Raw genomic sequence first — 21,335 nt, 5'->3', positions numbered from 1 at the left:
TTCATTTCAATAACTATAAATAATATATTTAATTATTTCAAATTAGAATCTGTTACCGTCTTATCAAATATTATCTTAATATAACATTTTTCTTTTCTTTCTCATAACCATCTTTTTAATTATTCGTTTCATTTGTAAATACCATTTGAATGCAGCACTTTTTTTTTTCTTTTTTTTAAGACATTTTTAGCCTCGTTAACTATAATTCATCATTAAATGTATGGTAAATTTTTTTATCAATTATAATAATAATAGTAAAATATATTTTTATATAAACAAATCTCTTTTATATAAAAAAAAAATTTTTTTTGTTTAATACATGTTAATTATTTTTCTACATTACTAGAATATTTTTAATATCATTAAAAATGTTTAAAAAAAATATTATAATATTAATTATAGTTAAAAAAATTAATTGTTTAAAATAAATTTCATATTACAAAAGATTTGAAATGTCATTTAAAAAAATATTTAAACAATTCATAAAAGATGATTGCGTATTTATTTATTTTAAAATTTAAAAGGTGTTTTCTTTAAAAATCTTTTTGTTTTTAATTAAATTTTATAATTACCAAAATGATTAGTAATATTATATGATTATTTTAAAAACAAATTTTATTTACATTAATTTAATTAATTTTAAACAACACTTTATATAATAAAAATTTATAATAAAATCAAATAATAACAAAATATATCAAAAATATCATTAATATAAGTTGTGTTTTTTTATATCTTTATTGAAATAATTGAGATTTAAATAATTATTTAATCTAAAAAAATATGTAATATAATTTTTTAAATTAATATACTTTTTAATTTATTTAATTTTAAAAATTTCAATATTAAAATTTATAAAATAAAATAAAAACTCTTATTTTATTAAAATAATAATTTTTAAAAATTAATGTCGTTGGTGTAGTAATACAATTTTAAAGTATTTTTTTTTTTAATTAATTTTTGTTAGAACAATCTATTTTTATATAATATAAACTATTTCTTCTATTTACTCCATGTTCATAAAGTCTAACTTCTCTTACTTTAACATAATTGCCACAATAACATTCATAAATAATATAAGGATCTAGTGATGACAATTCTTCAGCTTTTCCAGATATAGTAAAATTAATATCAGGATATACAGAAAAATAAAATATTTCACTTCCAATATAATGATCAATAAAAACTTCTCTATCTAACAATGATATTTTTATATAACTTGGTCCTCTTAAATCTCTTTCATAACATATTGCAGTTCCTCTTACTACAACTTCATTTTCAAATAATGAATAAGTAGATATTTTTAAAATTAGTAACAAAAATATAAAAAATTTATAAATTTGTAACATAATTACATTTTAAATTTTTAATCATAAAATTTTCATTTAAATAACCTTATGAATGAGTCATTATAATTCTAGTTAACAGTAAAAATTGTAACAAATTATTATAATATAATCAAAAATTTATTTTTATAACACATACACAACACAATATTTAATCTGAGTGATTAAAAACTTTTTTCTAAGTAAAGATATTTATTAACGAATAAAAGATAAATTTTTTTCAATCTTAATGATACTTTTCAAAACATTTTAATTTTTATTAATACTTTTAGTAAATAATTTTGATTCATCATTATTACAAGTTTTATTATAAATATTTGAAGTTATTATTTTGTATATTTCATAAATAGTAATCATAATTTTTATAAATTATTTTACAAAAATAACATCGAATATAAAAAATTATAAATAATTATATATTGTTAAATTTTTAAATTATTATTTTTTTAATTGAAAGGTAAAAATTATTTAACAAAAATAACAATAAAATAAAATATTTGTTTATAATAATTATTATATATATTAGATAACATTTATATATTTGTTTTGGTACAAAAAAATTATACTTTTAATTAACCATTTCAAACTTTAATTGTACGTTGTATTAAAAAAGTATATAAATTATGAATGTCTTTTTATTAATGTATTAAAAATTCAATTTAACTTTTTAAAAATATCAAGTATATTTTATTTTTAAACTTAAAAAAAATATAATATTTATATATTCCACTTGGTTTTTTAAAATTATCATTAATATATAACATAATTTTTTTTTATAGAAAAAATCAAATAAATATTTGTTGTAAATTAAAAAAAAAAATTTTAACTAAACATTTTTAAGATAAATTTCAATACTTTATCAAACTTTTTTCTCAATTCTACATTTTATTACAAAGAATAATTTTTACATTCTAATATTTTTTAAAACAAATATTTAAAAGCAAACAATTTTATTATTTAAAATTTTAATAAAAAAAAGTTATATTATTTAAAATATATTTTATCATCTTTTAAATAAAGTACTTTAAAAATTAACAAGAATGAATTTTTCTTAAATAAATATTTTAAAATTATTTCATTTATATAAATGACAAAAAAGACAATGTTTTAAATTTAAGTGAAAAGATCAAAGTTATAGACAACCTTTTAAATTTACTAAAATTTTATCTAAAATGTTACAATAATTAAGTATAATTATAATCATTTACTCGAAAATATATTAAAATGCATATTTATCACATGATAATTTGTTTTATTTTATACAAATTTATGCTAAAATTTAGTAACATGTTATACAAAATTAGGTAAAATTTTATTCAAAAATGTAATTTTAAATTTAATTAAAGCTTTACAATTAATTTTTATCAAAAAGTTAATTACATGCAAAAAAATTATTATAATTCAAAATGTTTTACTAATTTCTTATATCTAAATTAAATGATATAAACAAATTAAAAATTTAGTAATAAAATTCAGTTTTATTTTAGATCATTTGTATGTTAATGTCTATTAATTATTATATAAATTAAAAGTTACTTAGTTCAAAGTTTCATTTTTAACAATTTATACAAAATGATGATAAAATTTTTTTTTATTTTAATATTATGCTTACTAAATAGTTTAAAAACTGACTGTTACAAAATATTAGTTATTAATCATATTTTTGTTCCAAGTCATTCAAATTTTATGATTAATATTGCTAATTTGTTATCTCAAGCAGGACATGAAGTTGTATGTTTAAGCATTTATTATTATTTTTTAAAAGAATTTTTTTAGACTATAATACATGCACCATCAAAATCTGATATGTATGATAAAAATGTTAAAGGACCAAAAATAGCCAAACCGTCAGTATTAACTGTAGATATTGATTATATAAAAGAATATCTTGATAATCATAATAAAAAAGCATGGGATGAAAATCATGAAAATCCTTTAAACTTTATAAATGTAAATTTTATACATTATACTATTTTTTATTTTTTTTAGCAAATGTATAAATTTTCAAGCATATTGGCCACTAATTGTGAAAATATTATAAATGACAATATTCTTACACAAAAAATGAGAGATGAAAATTTTGATCTTGGTATTGCTGAATTATTTGTTCCATGTGGATTAGGAATTTTAAAATATTATAATATTAAAAACACTATAACTGTTTTTTCAGGATGTGCATTTGATTCATATTATGAAGGTCTAGGTTTAACAGTTCCTGTTTCTCAACTTCCAACATCTGTTGCACCATTATCAAAAGAAATGAATCTTTTTGAAAGATTAATAAATTTAGGTTCATATATTTCATTAAAAAAAATTTACTCTGATTCAGTAATGATAGGAAATTATGTATTTGAAAAAGTTTATCCTGAAGGACAAATTGATTTACACAAATTATTTAAAGAAACATCGTTTTTAATTGATAATTGTGATCCTCTATTAAGTTTTGGATCACCTACAACACCAAAGTTTTTACATTTAGGTGGTTTTTTAAATCGTGATCCAAAACCACTTTCTGAAGAATTTAATAATGTATTAAAAAAAAGAAAAAAGAATGTTCTTATATCATTTGGTTCATTTACCAAAAGTAGTACAATGAAAGAAAATATGAAAAAGAATTTAATCAAATTATTTAAAGAATATTCTGATACAACATTTTTATGGAAATTTGATGAAAAAAATATTGAGTTTTTAAAAGATATTGATAACGTTTATTTATTCAAATGGTTACCACAACTTGACTTATTAGCTGATTCTAGAATATCTCTTTTTATTACTCATGGTGGTATGAATTCATTTTTAGAAGCATCTAAATTTGGTGTTCCATTACTAGTAATTCCTTTATTTGGTGATCAACCTAAAAATGCAAAAATTATAGAACAATTAAAATTAGGTAAAATTATTACTAAATCTGAATTAAATAATAATTACAAAAAATTAAAAAAAACATTTGGAAAAATTTTAAATAATGATTTATATAAAGAAACATCTAAAAAAATGTCACTTATGATTGCAGAAAGACCATATAATCAAAAAGAAACTTTTATTAAATATGTTGAATTTGCTTCAAAATTTGGTGCTGTAGAACATTTTACAATTCCATATTCAAATATTCCATTTTGGAAATATTTTTATTTGGATGCCATATTAATATTGATAGGAATTATTTTTCTAATTGTTAAAATTATTAAAATATCTCTTAAAAAACTTGGAAAATTTTTTAATAATAATCATAAAGATAAAAAAATGGAATAATTATTTTTTTAATTTTTAATAATTTTAATTCAATAATAAATGTTTTATATATTTATAACTTTTTAATACTTCAATTTAATTATCTATATACATTTGTATTTTGGAGATTCGTCTTATGTTTGAAGTACGTTTTTAATATTATATATTAAATAATTTTTTTTCAAATTTTATAATTTTTTAAATAATTTACTAAAAAAAACATATATATATATATATATATATAAATAGATTTTTTTTATTAACATATTAAAATATTTATTTTTAATATTAAATATTTTTTATATAAAAATTAAGATTATTTAAAAATATTTTAGAGAAATTTTATTTTAATATATGGATGCTGATGGATTTTTGGTCATAACTAAAAGAAAATCTTGCAAATTACAAAAAAAAAGAAATAACAATAATCCTATTTATTTATGTACCATTGAAATTTCTTTCAAACAAATTAAACAAAATGTAAACCAAGCAATGAATCAATTAATGGAAGATCAATATTTGTATGTTAACTATTATTTTTCAATCAATTTTATAATTAATCTTAATTTAGTAATATAATTTTAGACATTTTAAAAAAAATTTTAAATGAAAATATTTTATCAAAAATTAGATGCTTTGGGATTGGACATTTTGGAGAATATGAAAGTACTGGAACATATCAAATTGCATTATTATTATTAATACAAAAATATTATAATATTCCTGTTACAATACAAGAACCAATATTAAATGAAATTGAAATAAATTACATTAATCAATATCCCAATTGTAGATATATTACTGGAGTTGATTTAACAAAAAATGAAATTTCAGAGTCCCAAAATGATTATGTATTATTTTTTATACCTCATGGAGAAAATGAAATGTATGATGGTATATTAAAGGCACACAATAGTGTAATACAAAGACAAAAAATGATTATTTTAGGCAATTTTTTAGATGATATTTCTGTAACATATAAAACTTTTTATAATTATAAATTTTGGAAAGAATATTATGATATGGCTAAAAAACGCATATTACCAACATATAATAAATGTTTAGGAGCGTTTAATAATACCTGTATAATGTATAACTAATTCAAGATTATTAACCACTAATTTTATATATATATTTTAAATGTATTTTTCAATATAAAATTTCTAAAAATTTTATTTACAATTAGTTAAGTTTAATTTTATTTTTTTTTAAAAAATGTTTATTTTAAAAATAAAAAATTTGTTTTTTCTACCAAATAAAAAAATAAAAATTTTATAAAAAAAACCATATAAAAAAAATTAATTATTAAAATATACAAAATAAAAATTCTTTATATTTTATTAATTTTTATTCTTATAATTAAAAAATGAGATAATGTAAATATTGCTTTTAACATTTAAAATGTAATATTGAAATAATTGTGATTTTTAAAAACAAAAATTTCGAAATTATATTTTTATTTATAAAAAATTTTTATAGATATTTTTTTACTAAAATCTATTCAAATTAATTTTATTAAAAAAATTTTTTTTAATTTATGCTTGTTTTATAATAAAATGAAATTTTAAAAATTATATAATATAATGATTATATTAAATATTAAATTATCTAATAAAAAATTTTTAGATTACATAAATGATAAGTTAATCATTCATAAAGTATTTTTTATTTTAGAACAATTTTACCATTATAATTGTTACTTTTTTTAATATTCAAATTGTAAAACCTTGAAAATTTATCTCTATGAATAATCGTTTATGTAAAAAAAAATATAAATTGATTCATTTTTGTTGATAAAATTGAAATAATTTCTCATTTTTATATTGAAATAAATGAGAATAAAAAAAGTATCAATCCTATAAAAATAGAACAAAAAAATATTTTTTTATATTTAAAAAAAACATGTTTTAATACTAGTAGATTTATTATCAAGTTTTAATAAGTATACTTCTTATTTTAAAAATTATTTGTTTCATCTTATTAGATGATATATAATTAGAAAAAGTCATTTAGAAAGTTAACGAAAATAGATAGAAAAAAATTTTAAGTAACAATTTAAAAAATGTTTTTTTTTTAAATTTATTTATTCTATTTTTTTTATAAATTATATTTTAAATTAAAATTTATGAAAAATTTATATAAATTGATACTTCTATTAATCTGTTTGAATGACTTTTTATTTTATTACATTTTGAATATAATAATACATATATATATATATAACAAATCTTGATAAACATTATTTTTTCATTTATTTATAACAATATAACTTTTTAACTTTAATTAAACCAATAAATGATTATTTTTAAGAATAATTAATAGTTTCACTTTTTAATAAAATAACAAAATATTTTTTTTATTATATTAAATAATATACAAATATTTAGGACATTTATTATTTTTTTAAATTTATTAAGAACTAAAAAAAAAAAGTTAAAAAAGATAAAAAAAAAAAACTTTTTTGTCATAAATTCTTTAACACAACTACATTTGATGGACCTTGACCTATCATAATGTTCTTTTCACAACCTTCAAACTTTTTCTCTCTTTTATTTATAATATATAGTTAAATTTATTTGTTTCTCTTGTTAACTTTCAAAAACAGTTTAATAGTTATCTAATAGAGCTAAAAGTATAATCAAAATTTGATGAAATATATTAAAGATATGTAATCTAAAAAAAAAATTTCTATTATTATAGTTATAAAAAGGACAAATTCCTATATTTATTATATTGTAGTTATTATCTTATATATCGCTTTTATATAAATATCAATCATTCTAATTTTATCTTTTATTTTAGTTTCCCAATATTTTTTAAGTATGTCTTATTCCATATTAGATTTACTATTTTCATTTCTAAAATGGTATTTAGCATCTTACATTACAATTCGTATTGGAAAATGTTTATGGATACTTATAAATAGTATCAAAGGACATTTTTTTACTAAACCATACGATTTATCATCTTATATCAATAATTGGGCAGGTATGTTTTTTTTTATATAATATTTTTTTTTAAAAATAATTAAGATATAATATTTCATATAAATTTGTTAAACATTTTTATAATATTATTATAAACAAATTATAATAATATATTTATTGAATTATTTTAAATATTATATACATTTAAATGTACTTATAACATTACTAGTATTTTTTTTTATCCTTATTATAAAATCATCACTTTATAAATATATATATTATTAAACTTGTTTATATAAATATAATATTTTTTAGTTGTAACTGGTGCAACAGATGGAATAGGAAAAGCATATATTAATGAATTAGCTAAAAGTAGAGGAATAAAAAAATTTTTTTTAATTGGAAGATCTCTTAAAAAATTAGAAGATATTAAAAAATATATGGAAGATACATATAAAGCTCAAGTTGAATTTTATGTTTTTGATTTTGCTTCTGATGATTTAAATAAATTAGATTCTATAATTGAAAAATTAGATGTTGGAATATTAATTAATTGTGCTGGAACTGGACCATCAGAAGTTGCTAATTTTGTTGAATTACCTAAAGGACAAGGTTCACAAATATTAAAAGTTAATTTAATGTCAACTGTTAAGATGGTTGAATTAGTTTTACCAAAAATGGTTGAAAAAGATCATGGAATTATTGTTAACTTTGCTTCAGCAACATCATGGAGACCACTACCATATATGTCAACCTATCCATCCTCAAAAGCTGGTATTTCATTTTTTACCTCAACATTAGTTGATGAATTTAAAAATACTAATGTTAAAATTCAATTATTAATACCACTTCTTGTTGCAACAAAAATTGCTTTTTATGAAAAAGAAGAATCAAATAATATTTTTGTTGTTGATCCAGAAGAATATGCAAGACAAGCTGTTAATACTATTGGAAATTTTCCTCTTTCAACAGGTTGTTTCCAACATGATGTTCAACTGGCTTTAGCTACCTTGATCGGTTTTAATATCTTTAAATTATTCTTCGTACCAATTGTAATGTTACGTGTTCATAAAAAAAGAGTTGCTGGATACATTGAACGCAAAGGAAAAAGGGAATAATGATATTAAAAATTATCACTATATTTGTTATATATAAATTATCATATTAAAGTATAATTTAATAATATATATATATTATTTTTTTAAAAGTTTTATAAAAATTATTATTACCCTATATATTATTATTATATTATTAATAATAAAATTGTTAAAATTATTTAATTAAATTTTTTTTATAACATTATACAATTTTAATATTTTATGTATCTTTTTATCAATGTTAAATGGCAAAATTTTATATAAATTTTATTATCAAAAACTGTTATTTTATTATCTAGTTTTCTTAACAAACTAACTAAAAGTCTCAAATAAAAAAGATTATTTAAAGATAAAATAGCCTTACAAAGACAAAATTGATCATAATATATAAAATTTATCTAATGATAATAAAATATTTATTTATAGCTTTTAACACCATTAACTGTGAAAATGATTCCACCACATCAATCTTATTTTCTATTTATCTTAATAAAACGAAATATTATTATTTTTAAAAATTATCTATCAACCATTGTTAGGATATTCATAAAATAGATAAAATATAACAATTATTATAACTATTTAAAAAATATTTTTTTTATTTAATATTAATTATTTATATAATATTATTAGTATTATTTTAAAAAATAAAATAAAAAAAAAAGTATTTATCATAATCATTTTATATGCTTTTTAGTTATTATTTAATATATTTTTATTATTATTTCAAGAAATATAAAAATTGTCAGTTCATTTATTATTATAATAGATTTATTATTAGTTATTTAAGTGAGTTATGTAAGTTTTACATAATTATATTTATTACTTATATACTCTTACTCATTGTTTAAAATCTTCCATTAACTTTATAATAATTTTTCTTTCACAATTTGTTATATGGTTATGATATTAAAATTATTTCTTAACTTAATCATTTTATTTTTATTATTATTTGTATATATATATATATAAATATTCTTTTTTTTATATCTAAAAATTAAATATATTAATTTTTAATTTATTTTTAGATAATATTTTCTTTTACCTTGTCATATTTAATTTAGATATTTATATATATACATTTTAAAGAAGAAACAAATAATGAATATTAATGGTAAAAATGAAGATTGGAATTTGTATGATGATTATTTTGTTGATGAGAATGAATTACGAGGTACGTTTTTTTCTTTCTTATACCAATTTAATTTAATTATATCAATCACCCTTTGTTTTGAGTCAAATTACCATGACACAATATCATTTTTAAACCTTAAAACATCTTGATGACCATCATTAAAGAAAAAAATATATTATACATCTTTCTTTGCTTATTTTATTTTTTTATTTTAATTTTTATATAAAATCTATTTATAATATAACAAACAAATTTTTAAAACATAACTTTTTAAACATATTTTTTACAACATCATATTAATTTTAAAATGTTTAATTTATAAAAAATGATGTTTTATGATTGATTAATTACTCAACAAATAAAAATTATCTAAAATTTAAGGTTATCTTCAACAATAAATAATTAATCATTTATTTAAGATTTACTTTTACTTTTAAATATTTTTATTGGTGACCTCAAAACTATAATTTTATAATTATAAAGTTAGTTAAAATTTATAATATAACATTTATCATTTATTCTCAATATAAATGGTTCTATTTTTTTTTTTTTAAATTTAAATCTTGTATTAAATCTTTATATTAAACAAAATTTAATTTACTTTAAAATTAAATTATATGTATTTAAATATTATTTTATTCTACAATATTAAAATTAACTAAAAAGTAAGATTTTTATATTATAATTAAAAAATTATTTTTTACACATGTTATTACTTAAAATTAATTAGGCATATAAAAAAATGTTTACAAACATTTTAAGATTAAAATTAATAAAACTATTTATTTAATAATATACATATCTATAAAATCTTTTTTCGTATATTATTATTTTTTTACATATGTTAAATTTTATCTTTTATATTATCTATTTATTTATAATATAAATAAATGAGGTATCTTTTAAACATTAATATTAACATAATCTAATAGAAATTATAAATGAAAGAATATATTAAAAAAAAACAAATTAGCATAAAATTACATTATTTGAGTAGTAGTAAAGATTTATTAGAAAGATAATAAATAAATATTTTTATTTTTACCAATTTAAGAATCATAAATGTTTATATCCACTTTGAAATTTTTAATACAACTTTCTTTAAATTTTTATCAAAATCTTTTATCATTTTTCAGTTTTTAGTATGTTTAATATTATGTAAAATAGATACTATTTTATTAAAACTTTACTCATATTTGTTACCCCTTTATTTTTATTTATCAATAGTTAGATATATTTTTATTAGGGGATTCACGTCACAAAATTATTTACAGGCAAATCTACAAAATATTACAACAAAGAGACATCATTATTCATTTATCTTTGTACTAAGGCATTATTTATAATAAAGATACTACTTTGTCAAGTATCATCTTTATGCTCATATCAAAGCTTATCAGTCTTTCTTTGTTCATAACATGACTATAACTTTCTTAAAAGATATTTAGCTTTTTCTTCAAGAATGATATAAATTTATATATATATATATATATATGAATTAACTTTATATATTTTATTTTTAACAAAGACTTTTAATCTTAATTTTGATATCTTTAAATAATAAAACTATTCTATATACAATGATTTTATAAATATATATATTAGCTTAACTTCATGTGATTAGGGTCTTTATTCTATAATGATAAATGTATTCATTTAAATATTTTCTAAAACAATTCATTATTTTATATATTATTAGCTTCCCTTAATTTATTATATATAAAATGAATATTGTTAATCTTTTAAATATAACATATATCAAAATATTTTATATTTATACTTCCTTATATATATATAATTTACTGTTTTATTTACAAAAATTTTCTTCTATAAATAATATTTACCTTCTCAGGACTTCTAAATATACTTCAAAATGATTGATGGTCATGATGAGAGTGATCATGGCTAATAAATATACTACTTATTAAATATAATCAACAAAACTAAAATATGATATACCACTTAAAACATTAATATAAGATATATGGCGCCAAGGTGTTTTAGAAGAAAAAAATAAATAAATAAATTAAAAAATATTTTTTTCTTAACCAGACCATAACGTATGTCACATTTATTGTTCTTTGATTATATTACATGAAAAGTTATAAATGTCAAATTTAAATTATTACTACATATTTTTATTTCTCCCATCATTGTTTAAGTATCCGTTGTTTGTGATTTGCTCCATTAACTAGTTTAAAAGAACCTCTGTTATCCAGATGGCATATGAAAGTTAAAAGAGTAATTGAGTTACATATCTTATTACAATATATTAAACCACAATAATAATATTATTTTAATTAAATATATATTACCTTTCTTTTATATATATTTATAGATAGATCAATTACCATATATTATATAAATTAATGAAATAATTTAAAAAAAAAATTAATTCCTTTTTAAAAGAATTCTTAAATTAAATTATATATATATATATATTTTTTTTATTGTATCTAATATCTTGTCACCTGTATATATATATATGAATTTTTTTTTCATGTATTTATATTAAATCAACCATAACTCAAGTTATTTGCTTATAATAATCAACTTTAGTATATAAATAATACTCTTTACCATATGCGACTTATTTAAACTTTTTGTATCAGTCGTTGATACATGTGTTTATCTTTTAATAAAATCGTAAATTACTGATTAGTATTTTCTCTGGTAAATATTATATATACTTTAATATATAAAGATAAACATATATATATATATATGGGACCTTTTTAAATCTTATAATTAAAATATCTTTTGTTAAAAGTATTAATTGATAATTAATATGTATTATCACACTACTTCATGTTTACCTACATTTGTAATACAATTCTTATTATCATATTATATATTAATAATTATTTTTACTAACAATATGATATGTACTTTAAATTATATCATTATATAACCAATTTTTATATTCAAATACTTATTTCATATTTTATTGTTACAAATATAAAAGAAAATATTTTTATATTTTCAATCAAAATATATTGTAATGTTATTTGCCTTTTCAATAATCCTAAAAAGTTTGTTTTGATGTCCCTTCTATATATAGTTTAAATGTCAAGTACCTCCAACCACTGATTAGGACATTTATATAAAATTTGATTATATTCAAGTACCTTCCACTGATTGTAGATAATTTTAAGAGTCTTTAAACATATTATCAGTAGATTATTGTAACTGGAACTAAATGGTAATGAAATATAATAAACTTTTATTTTATGTGGTACATGCTTTGATAACAAACACATATAATGACACGCGACATTTTAATGATTATTAATAAATATATTACTAACCTTTGATGGCACCGGTAGCCAGTTATTCATAAAAAAATTTTATGTCTTTTTTATAATTCTTTTTATCAAAAAAATATAATTTATATGAATTTATTTAATGACCCATATTTTATACTTTATAAATTATCATTCTTAATATATGTTTTTTTTTTAGTTAAAATTATTTAACAATATTATTAATTTAACATTAACAATGTTAACTACTACTAATCAACATAATGTTTTTTTTTTCTTAAACCATATATCCGCATATTAATTATATACATATAATTTCTCTTGATCTATCTTATAAAATAATAAAAAAAATTAATAGTATAAAAAAGTTAGTTTTTTTACTTTATTATTTGGTCTATCATTTACAATTTTTTTTAAACATTAACATTTATATATATTATATATATATATTATATGTTAAATTATATATTTTAAATTACTAAATCTTTACTTTTAATACTAACCGAAGCGTAAATAAATAGGTAATAGTCTCTTTTTTTTTGTAAATAAAAAGACAAATGAGTGAACTTTCTTTTTCACTCTATTGAACATGAAATTATTTTTTTTTTCCTTTCTATTGTCAGCTGTTCTTTTGTATTAAAGTTTACTTTTTTTAAAGTGATAATATTACCATGATTTAAAAATGTACTTTAAAATTATTAATTTAATCAACATTTAGTTATGTTAAAATAAAAACATTTGTTTTTTTTTTCTTTTGTTATTTTCATCATGTATCACTAAAACTACTGTTGGTATCTGTTAGTTGTCGGCTTAATATAAAAAGACCAGAAGTACCATAAAGTTTTTGCGCAACCGGTTCAGGACAAAGTGTCACGGTCTCTCATTTTTAATTGTTTAAACTAATATCAATTTCCTAAAGAAAGAAGGCGTCTTTATAAGGACATTTATATTCTTGAATATCTTAACTATCATGTATAGAAGGCGTGCCTTATCTTAACTATTTTGGAAGAATAAACTTCTGAAAATATTTTGTATTGAAGGACAGGAAGTTATAGTAAGTATATTATACTTGCGCAATCTCCAGAAACTTTATAAAGATATTGGAGAATGTTTTTATATAGGAAATATTTAATACTTTGAGTATATATTATAATCTATGTTATGATAGATATGTAAAATATTTATGTATTTAGAGGATTATGATTTTCTCTACTAAAAGATCTTTTTACAATATTTATATATAGTTATTTTATTTAATCCTAAACTTTTACCAAGATTTGTTTATATTATTTATATCAAAATATAAATATAGATATATATATATATATCATTCTCATAATATATGTAAAAGAAAAAAAATTTTTTTTTATATTAATATTCTTTTAAAATATAACTATTTATAAACTTATGCCATAACATATTATTAAATATTTTTTTCTATTTGTTTATCATTCTTTTAACTACCATTTAATTATTAACATTTAAAAAAAAGTATATAAATAGTATATTTTATTTTTGTTATTCATAATAAATACTTTTATTTATTCAAAAAATTGTTTTTGATACAAAAGAAAAAATTTATCATTGTAATATTGAAATATTAAATTTAACATATATAATAATTAACCAATACATCTTTTCACCTCATATAATAATCCCATTAACAATCATAACATTCTATAAATAAAAGAAAAATTTGTAGAATATTAATGCTTTTATATCTTTTTATATTTCATACCTTTTTCATTATAACAATTTTTAACAATCTTTGTAAAAGTAATGATAAAAATATATTTAATTGTATTTATATAAAAATTTTTCCTATATACAAATTATTCAATTTAATGATATTATAGAAAAAAAAAATTTTTTTTTGTATACTAAATAGTTAATTAAATATTATTATTATTATATATTTTATATATCTAAAAGCATTACTTTTTATTTTTATGAATATACATTCATTGATCTATTAAAATATTATACTTTTTTTTTAGAAAAATAAGGTAAATAAACGTAATATATACATTCATATATATATATATATATATCAAATGATTTATTTAATTATGTAACATTTCAAGATTGTATTAGTTTATCTAATAAACTCTTCATGACTTTTTAATTGGATCATTAACTTTTTAACTATTTATTATGTCAAAAACTTAAACTTTTTTTTTTTATTTATAAAACATTACATCTTCTATCTCATTTACTTAAATTTTTTTTATCATAACTTTTCCCATTTAAACTGATTTTATCTAACAACCACTTTTACATATAAATTTTTATAATATCCATTACATTAACATAAACAAAAAATTTTTTTTCCAATAATATATATTTACCTCAATAATATGTTAAATCATTTATATTTATTTACTCCTTATCTTATTTTCTATATCATATTATACAATTTATTACACTATTCAATCAGTTTAATGAACCTAATTTTAACATGCCATATGATGTTGTTTTATTTAATATAGTCCCAATATGCCATCATACATATATTTTAATATATTTTATTTTTATTACCATTACAAAACGATTTATTATATATCATATATTTTATAATAAATAAATATACATGAAATTTGATATATAAATTAATAAATTATATATATATATATTATAGATATGACAAAAATATCCTTTAGTGAACATCCCAAATCTGGTTATATAGTACGTTCCCGTTCCTCAATCTTATCATGTTCAGCTATCAATACTAATAAAATAAGGGTAAAATGTAATTCACAATGGGTAAGTTTATAATAAAAAGAAAAAGTTATGTATTTATTCATAATATGACAAGGATATATCAAAATTACATGTTTTATACAATACAATGTTATATGATTTATGATTGGTATGATAAAATTGTCAATTTTAAAAATTCCGATTCTATTATATTTATATAAAGATATATCTTTATATATATATATATATGACATATGTATTACATTTTGATATACAAAATTTTTTATAAAATGTTACATTATTGATAACATCTTTTTTAAAATATATATCTTTTTAATAATTTTAAAAAATATATTTTTTAAGATTGATAATGATATGATTGATATTTCAAAAGGAATTGATCAAATAACAAAATCAAATTTAACAAGAGTAACTGTTGATATGTCACGTCAACTTTCTGATTCTTCCATCTCTGGTAGTTTTTTATTTAAACAACCAAAAATTAATTGTCAATGTTATGGATATGGAGGAAATGAAAAAATATTTATTAAATCAGATATGGCTGTTCTTAAATTGGCATGTAAGTTTTTAGTAGCTATTAAACACTTTTACTTATCTATAAAAATCTTTAAATATATCATATAGTTAAAAAGTGTTTTTGTATTTTAAAAACCATTTATCTTTTTAATATTCTTATATCTATGTTATCATTATAATTTATCTTTAAATAATATATCTTTAATAACTTTCTCAAATAATTAATGCTTGGGAGATTAGATGATAAAAAGGATGACAGTAGATAAATAATTCTTTTAATGTCTCTTTATATAGTTACTTATTATGATAATAAAATACTGTATTATTTGAAAGATGATAGGATTTTTATATTTTATATATATATATATATATAAAGTTCTATTAAAAAGGATAAAAATTTGTATTAACTTATTACTTAATCTACTAAATACTAACTTTAGGCAATAAGTTTCAAGTTCCATAGACATAATGATTTAACAATATTAAATATCGGTTAATTGTATGAGACAATAATATATAAATAAAAAGAAAAGATAGTTAGTAATTATTATAAAGCGGTTTACTATAAAGCTTTCATTATTTATTATTCACTATTTTTAATGTATGCATCTTAAATATAAATTAAATATATGTATATTTAACTTTTGTAAAGTGATTCCGGAAACAACTTTATCTTTAATAGTTAACACAAACAATTAACATTTAATGATTAATGACATTGAATATTATAATATACCATAATGTTAAAAAAGTTATATTAAAAAAAAAAATTCAATATTTATTATGACATTTTTACAATAACAATCTTAATATATATATCAATTTTTATTAACATTAAAATAATCTTTATCATACAACTTTAAATAATTAAACTTTACAACATCTCAAGTCATAAATCGTTTTACTATACCAATTCTTAGATAAGATTAGAAACATCTTTTATTTCACTATTTTAAATTATTTTTAATGTTTATGGTACTTGACAAGAATATACAAATAAATCAAATCTTAAGTATATTTATCTTTTAAAACAATCATTTAATTTCTTATTCTTTTTTTTTTTTTTACTAAATTCTTTATTATATTTAAGATATAAGAAAACATTTTTTACATTCACCATCATCTGAAAGAATTCATGAAGGTAAAATGATACAAATTCCATGTACACCACCAGAATCTGATCCACCATCTGAAATAACATGGTATAAAGATGGTTTAAAAATTGATAATACATTTGATCCAAATATAATATTAGCAAATGATGGTAGTTTAATTATATCAACAACAAGACTTAATGATTCTGGTAATTATACATGTGAGGCAAAAAATATTGCTAATAAAAGAATATCTGAACCAGGTGAAATAACAGTTTTCGGTAAGTATCTTTTTATTAAACAAAAATTATTATATTTTAATATATATATAATTCTTTTCTTATCTATCAATCATTTATTTTAACACCTTTTATTTTATTATAACCTTTTTTTTATAGTTAACGGTGGCTGGTCTCCTTGGAGTGAGTGGTCTGGTAGTTGTTATGTCAATTGTAATTTATTATTAGAAAATGTCAAAAAGTTTAATGGTGATGAACAAATTTTACAAAGGTTAATGCCGTCGCAAAGAAGAACTAGATTATGTAACAATCCACCACCATTAAATGGCGGTGATCCTTGTAATGGTGAAGAGGAACAATTTAATGAATGTCCTAATACATGTGAAGAGTATTTTGGTCATTGGACAGAATGGACATCTTGGTCTATGTGTAATGAGAATTGTCAAAAGACTCGCAACAGGAAATGTAAAGATAATACCGATAAATATTTATCTTCAAATGATGTTGTTTGCCTTGGATCATCACAAGAACATTCATTTTGTCTTCTTAATGATGATTTTTATAAAAATAATAATTGTAGTACACTTATGAAATCACTTAACCCACCATACAATCATCATATAGATGAATATAATAAGATGCCATTTAATAATAATAATAATCAATATAATAGAAATCATTTTTCATTAAATAATATACATAATCAAGTAGTCGGCAATGGTATGTCAAGTGGAGATTTAAATATTCAATGGACTTCACAATTCGTGACTTTATCTATTCTTGGACTTGTTTCTTTTATAATACTTCTTCTTTTATTAATTATACTTACTTTTATGTGTTTTAAAAGAATATCAAAAAAAAGACGTAAAAAAGAATCAAGATGTCATCATTATGATAAAGAAACAGTTAGAACAGTTTTATTACAACAACATCCAAATACTCAAGCAACATTAGCAAATAAAATAAATTCTTTTCATTATGATCCTATTGATAATCCTAATAATTCACCATTTCCTTATAATTTTACATTAAATTCAAAAATGAGTGGTAATTCTAATTATTCATTTAAAAATAGTGGAAATAAATCAACATGTAGTACAGCATTAATTGTTAATTATGATAATACTTCATCAAATCAAAAATTTCATCATATTAAAGGATTATCAATAAATGGTGATAATTATAGTTCTGATGATAATTATGCTAGTTTATATGATATTGAAACAGAAACAATACAACATAGTTCAACAACAACTTCAAATAAATTATATAATGATGATGTAAAAGATAGATTTGCTACAATAATTGCAGCATCAATTGAACCATGTGGTGGAAAAATAAAATTACAAAAAAATGGTGCTGGACTTTTAATATCAGAAGGTACTTTTATTAGAGATAAAATGTTATTTTTAGCATTATCTGATGATTTAAAAGATATGCCATCAGTTGCTGAAGATGAACATCATCTTAGTTCACTTGTTATGTGTGGAATATGTGATAATGACAATTATAATAATTTTAAAAATGATATGTTAAAACCAATTGTTTTGACATTTGATCATAATGCATCATTATTTCCAAAAGATAATTGGATATTTACATTATATGTTAATTATGGTTGTAAAGATGGATGGCATGCTATAAATTCATTCTCATCTAATGAATCAATATCTAAAATAACTGAAAATGATACACCTGATGATTGTATATTTATTGTTGAAAGAGAAAAATGTCATGTTATGAGTCAAAAATTTGGACAATTTTTATTAGTTGGAAAATCAAAAAAAAAGACTAATCAACCATCAAAAAGAATTCATATATCTGCATATATTTCATCTTCTGAATTTAATACTAATACAATTTATCCAACATCTATACGTTTATATTTTGTACCAGAAACTGGTATGGCTGTAGAAAATGTTCGCAAACAAGAAGAAAACCAAGGATACCTTGTAGGTGAGGCAGAAAATTTTTTACTAAAAGAAAATGGTTCATTATGTTGTAAATTATATAATCAAAATTATCAAGAAATTCAAATAGTAGATATTCATGAAAATAATCATAATTGGTGTTCACAAAATGGTTTACATATTGTTGTTAATTTACCTAATACAAATTATCCATTTATTGGACATTTTAAAATTTATCAAAATGGTAATAATTTTTCTGAACCAACTCAATTAAATATTAATCTTATGAATGTTAATCCTAATGTTATAATGGGAAAATCTGTTTTCTATGATGATAAATTAGTTTCTAATGACTTTTTATTAAATAGTATGGTAAAAACTCAATTATCATATTTAATTGATAAAGAACCTTTTATGTTTAAATCTTTAGCAAAAAAATTAGGAATGGAACAACATATAATCGTAAGTTTTATAAAAAAAAACTTTTTAATATATTTTTTATAAATATTTTTTTATAGTTTTTTAAAAATAATATCATGTCAAATGGAATGTCTCCTACAGGATTATGTCTTGAATTATGGGAATCTATTAATGAAGGTTCTGAAAGAGCAATTTTGGATCTCCTACAAACAATACGAGTACTTGGATGCACAGAAGGTGTTATTCTTCTTGAAAAATATGTTGCTTCATTATTTGACTACAATTAATATAACAACAAAAAAAAATATGATTTTTAATTATGTAAAAATAAAGCTAATTAATTTATGTTTGCTTTAATATTGCCATAACAAAAAAAATACAAAAAAATGGCTATTTTTTAGTATAACTATTTAAAAAAAATATAAATATTTTATTGTAAAAAAAAATATTTTAATTATGTAAATACAAAACCAGTATTGGTATAACTTTTATTTTATTATAGGAATTTAATAAAAAAAAATATAACATATTTCATATTTAAAAAAAAATTATGTTTTTTTTTAATAAAAATAAAAGTATTATAATATTTTTTGCCTTTAATTTTTTTTATATTGCAAAATAATTATCAATAAATAAATAAATTTTTACATTTTTTTTTTATATTTTACAAAATATTATAAAAATTTATTATCATAAATAAAAATGATATTTTAATTAAATTATTGTCTAAAAAAAATTTTTATTAAATATAATTTTTTTTAAAATTGATTATTAACAAAGTTAATATAAATATTATAATTTTAGTTAGAAAGTTAATTCTTAATTTATTTATAAATTAAAGCAATAATAATTTAATAATTAAGAACTTTACATATTAAAATTTAAGTTAATTAATTTCTTTTAAAATATTTTAGAAAAAAAAAAATATATATATATAGAAAAACTTTTAAATTTAAAAATTATTGTTAAATAAATTAAATTATTTATTAAACTACAAAATATAAAATTTTTTAAAAATATCTTTTTTAATTTTTGATATTTAATAAACTTATATTTTTATTATGTTAAAAAATAATAAGATATTTTATATCAATCTTTTATTTAATAATAAAAATTTTATTTTAAAAATTAAAGTATATTATTATATAAAAAAAATTTATTTTAAAGATTCGATAATTACAAAATTGTTAATTGATAAATTTATTTTAATCCTTTATTACATTTTTCTTTTACTACTTTTAAAACATATTATATTTTTTATTAAAACATTTATACAGTATTAATTTTATCAAATATAATCTGTTATTCCATACTCCTTACTTAACACCCTCAAATATTACTTTAAGAGGTAGTTATATAATAATACTATCTTATTTTAAATATTATCTTATATTTTTGGTAAATTTTATATAAAAGTAACTAAATAATGAATGAAT

At 17.7% G+C, this 21,335-nt stretch overlaps 5 protein-coding genes across 5 annotated transcripts; 4 read left to right on the top strand and 1 right to left on the bottom strand.

Moving 5' to 3' along the window:
• Positions 1-953: 953 nt before the first annotated feature.
• On the bottom strand, positions 954-1,349 carry SRAE_X000099800 (Hypothetical protein; the record flags this gene model as incomplete). The annotated part of the gene is made up of 1 exon (XM_024645410.1): positions 954-1,349. The coding sequence occupies one exon, from the start codon at positions 1,347-1,349 to the stop codon at positions 954-956; it is 396 nt and encodes a 131-aa protein (XP_024510871.1).
• Positions 1,350-3,032: 1,683 nt separating this feature from the next.
• On the top strand, positions 3,033-4,598 carry SRAE_X000099700 (UDP-glucuronosyl/UDP-glucosyltransferase family-containing protein; the record flags this gene model as incomplete). The annotated part of the gene is made up of 3 exons (XM_024645409.1): positions 3,033-3,077; positions 3,123-3,296; positions 3,336-4,598. The coding sequence occupies 3 exons, from the start codon at positions 3,033-3,035 to the stop codon at positions 4,596-4,598; spliced, it is 1,482 nt and encodes a 493-aa protein (XP_024510870.1).
• A 333-nt stretch (positions 4,599-4,931) lies between these two features.
• On the top strand, positions 4,932-5,677 carry SRAE_X000099600 (Sensitivity To Red Light Reduced-like, SRR1 domain-containing protein; the record flags this gene model as incomplete). Its single annotated transcript, XM_024645408.1, has 2 exons — positions 4,932-5,098; positions 5,149-5,677. 2 exons carry the CDS (start codon positions 4,932-4,934, stop codon positions 5,675-5,677), a joined length of 696 nt encoding a protein of 231 aa, XP_024510869.1.
• Positions 5,678-7,399: 1,722 nt separating this feature from the next.
• Positions 7,400-8,622, top strand: SRAE_X000099500 (Estradiol 17-beta-dehydrogenase 12; the record flags this gene model as incomplete). Its single annotated transcript, XM_024645406.1, has 2 exons — positions 7,400-7,565; positions 7,820-8,622. 2 exons carry the CDS (start codon positions 7,400-7,402, stop codon positions 8,620-8,622), a joined length of 969 nt encoding a protein of 322 aa, XP_024510868.1.
• A 1,080-nt stretch (positions 8,623-9,702) lies between these two features.
• On the top strand, positions 9,703-20,186 carry SRAE_X000099400 (Netrin receptor UNC5D; the record flags this gene model as incomplete). The annotated part of the gene is made up of 6 exons (XM_024645405.1): positions 9,703-9,775; positions 15,638-15,762; positions 16,063-16,279; positions 17,327-17,611; positions 17,729-19,941; positions 19,998-20,186. The coding sequence occupies 6 exons, from the start codon at positions 9,703-9,705 to the stop codon at positions 20,184-20,186; spliced, it is 3,102 nt and encodes a 1,033-aa protein (XP_024510867.1).
• Positions 20,187-21,335: the final 1,149 nt, after the last annotated feature.

The sequence above is a fragment of the Strongyloides ratti genome (assembly GCF_001040885.1).
Source record: "Strongyloides ratti genome assembly S_ratti_ED321, chromosome : X".
Classification (NCBI taxonomy): domain Eukaryota; kingdom Metazoa; phylum Nematoda; class Chromadorea; order Rhabditida; family Strongyloididae; genus Strongyloides; species Strongyloides ratti.
The sequence above is the reverse complement of the archived record's forward strand: the minus strand, read 5'-3'. Positions and strand labels throughout refer to the sequence as shown.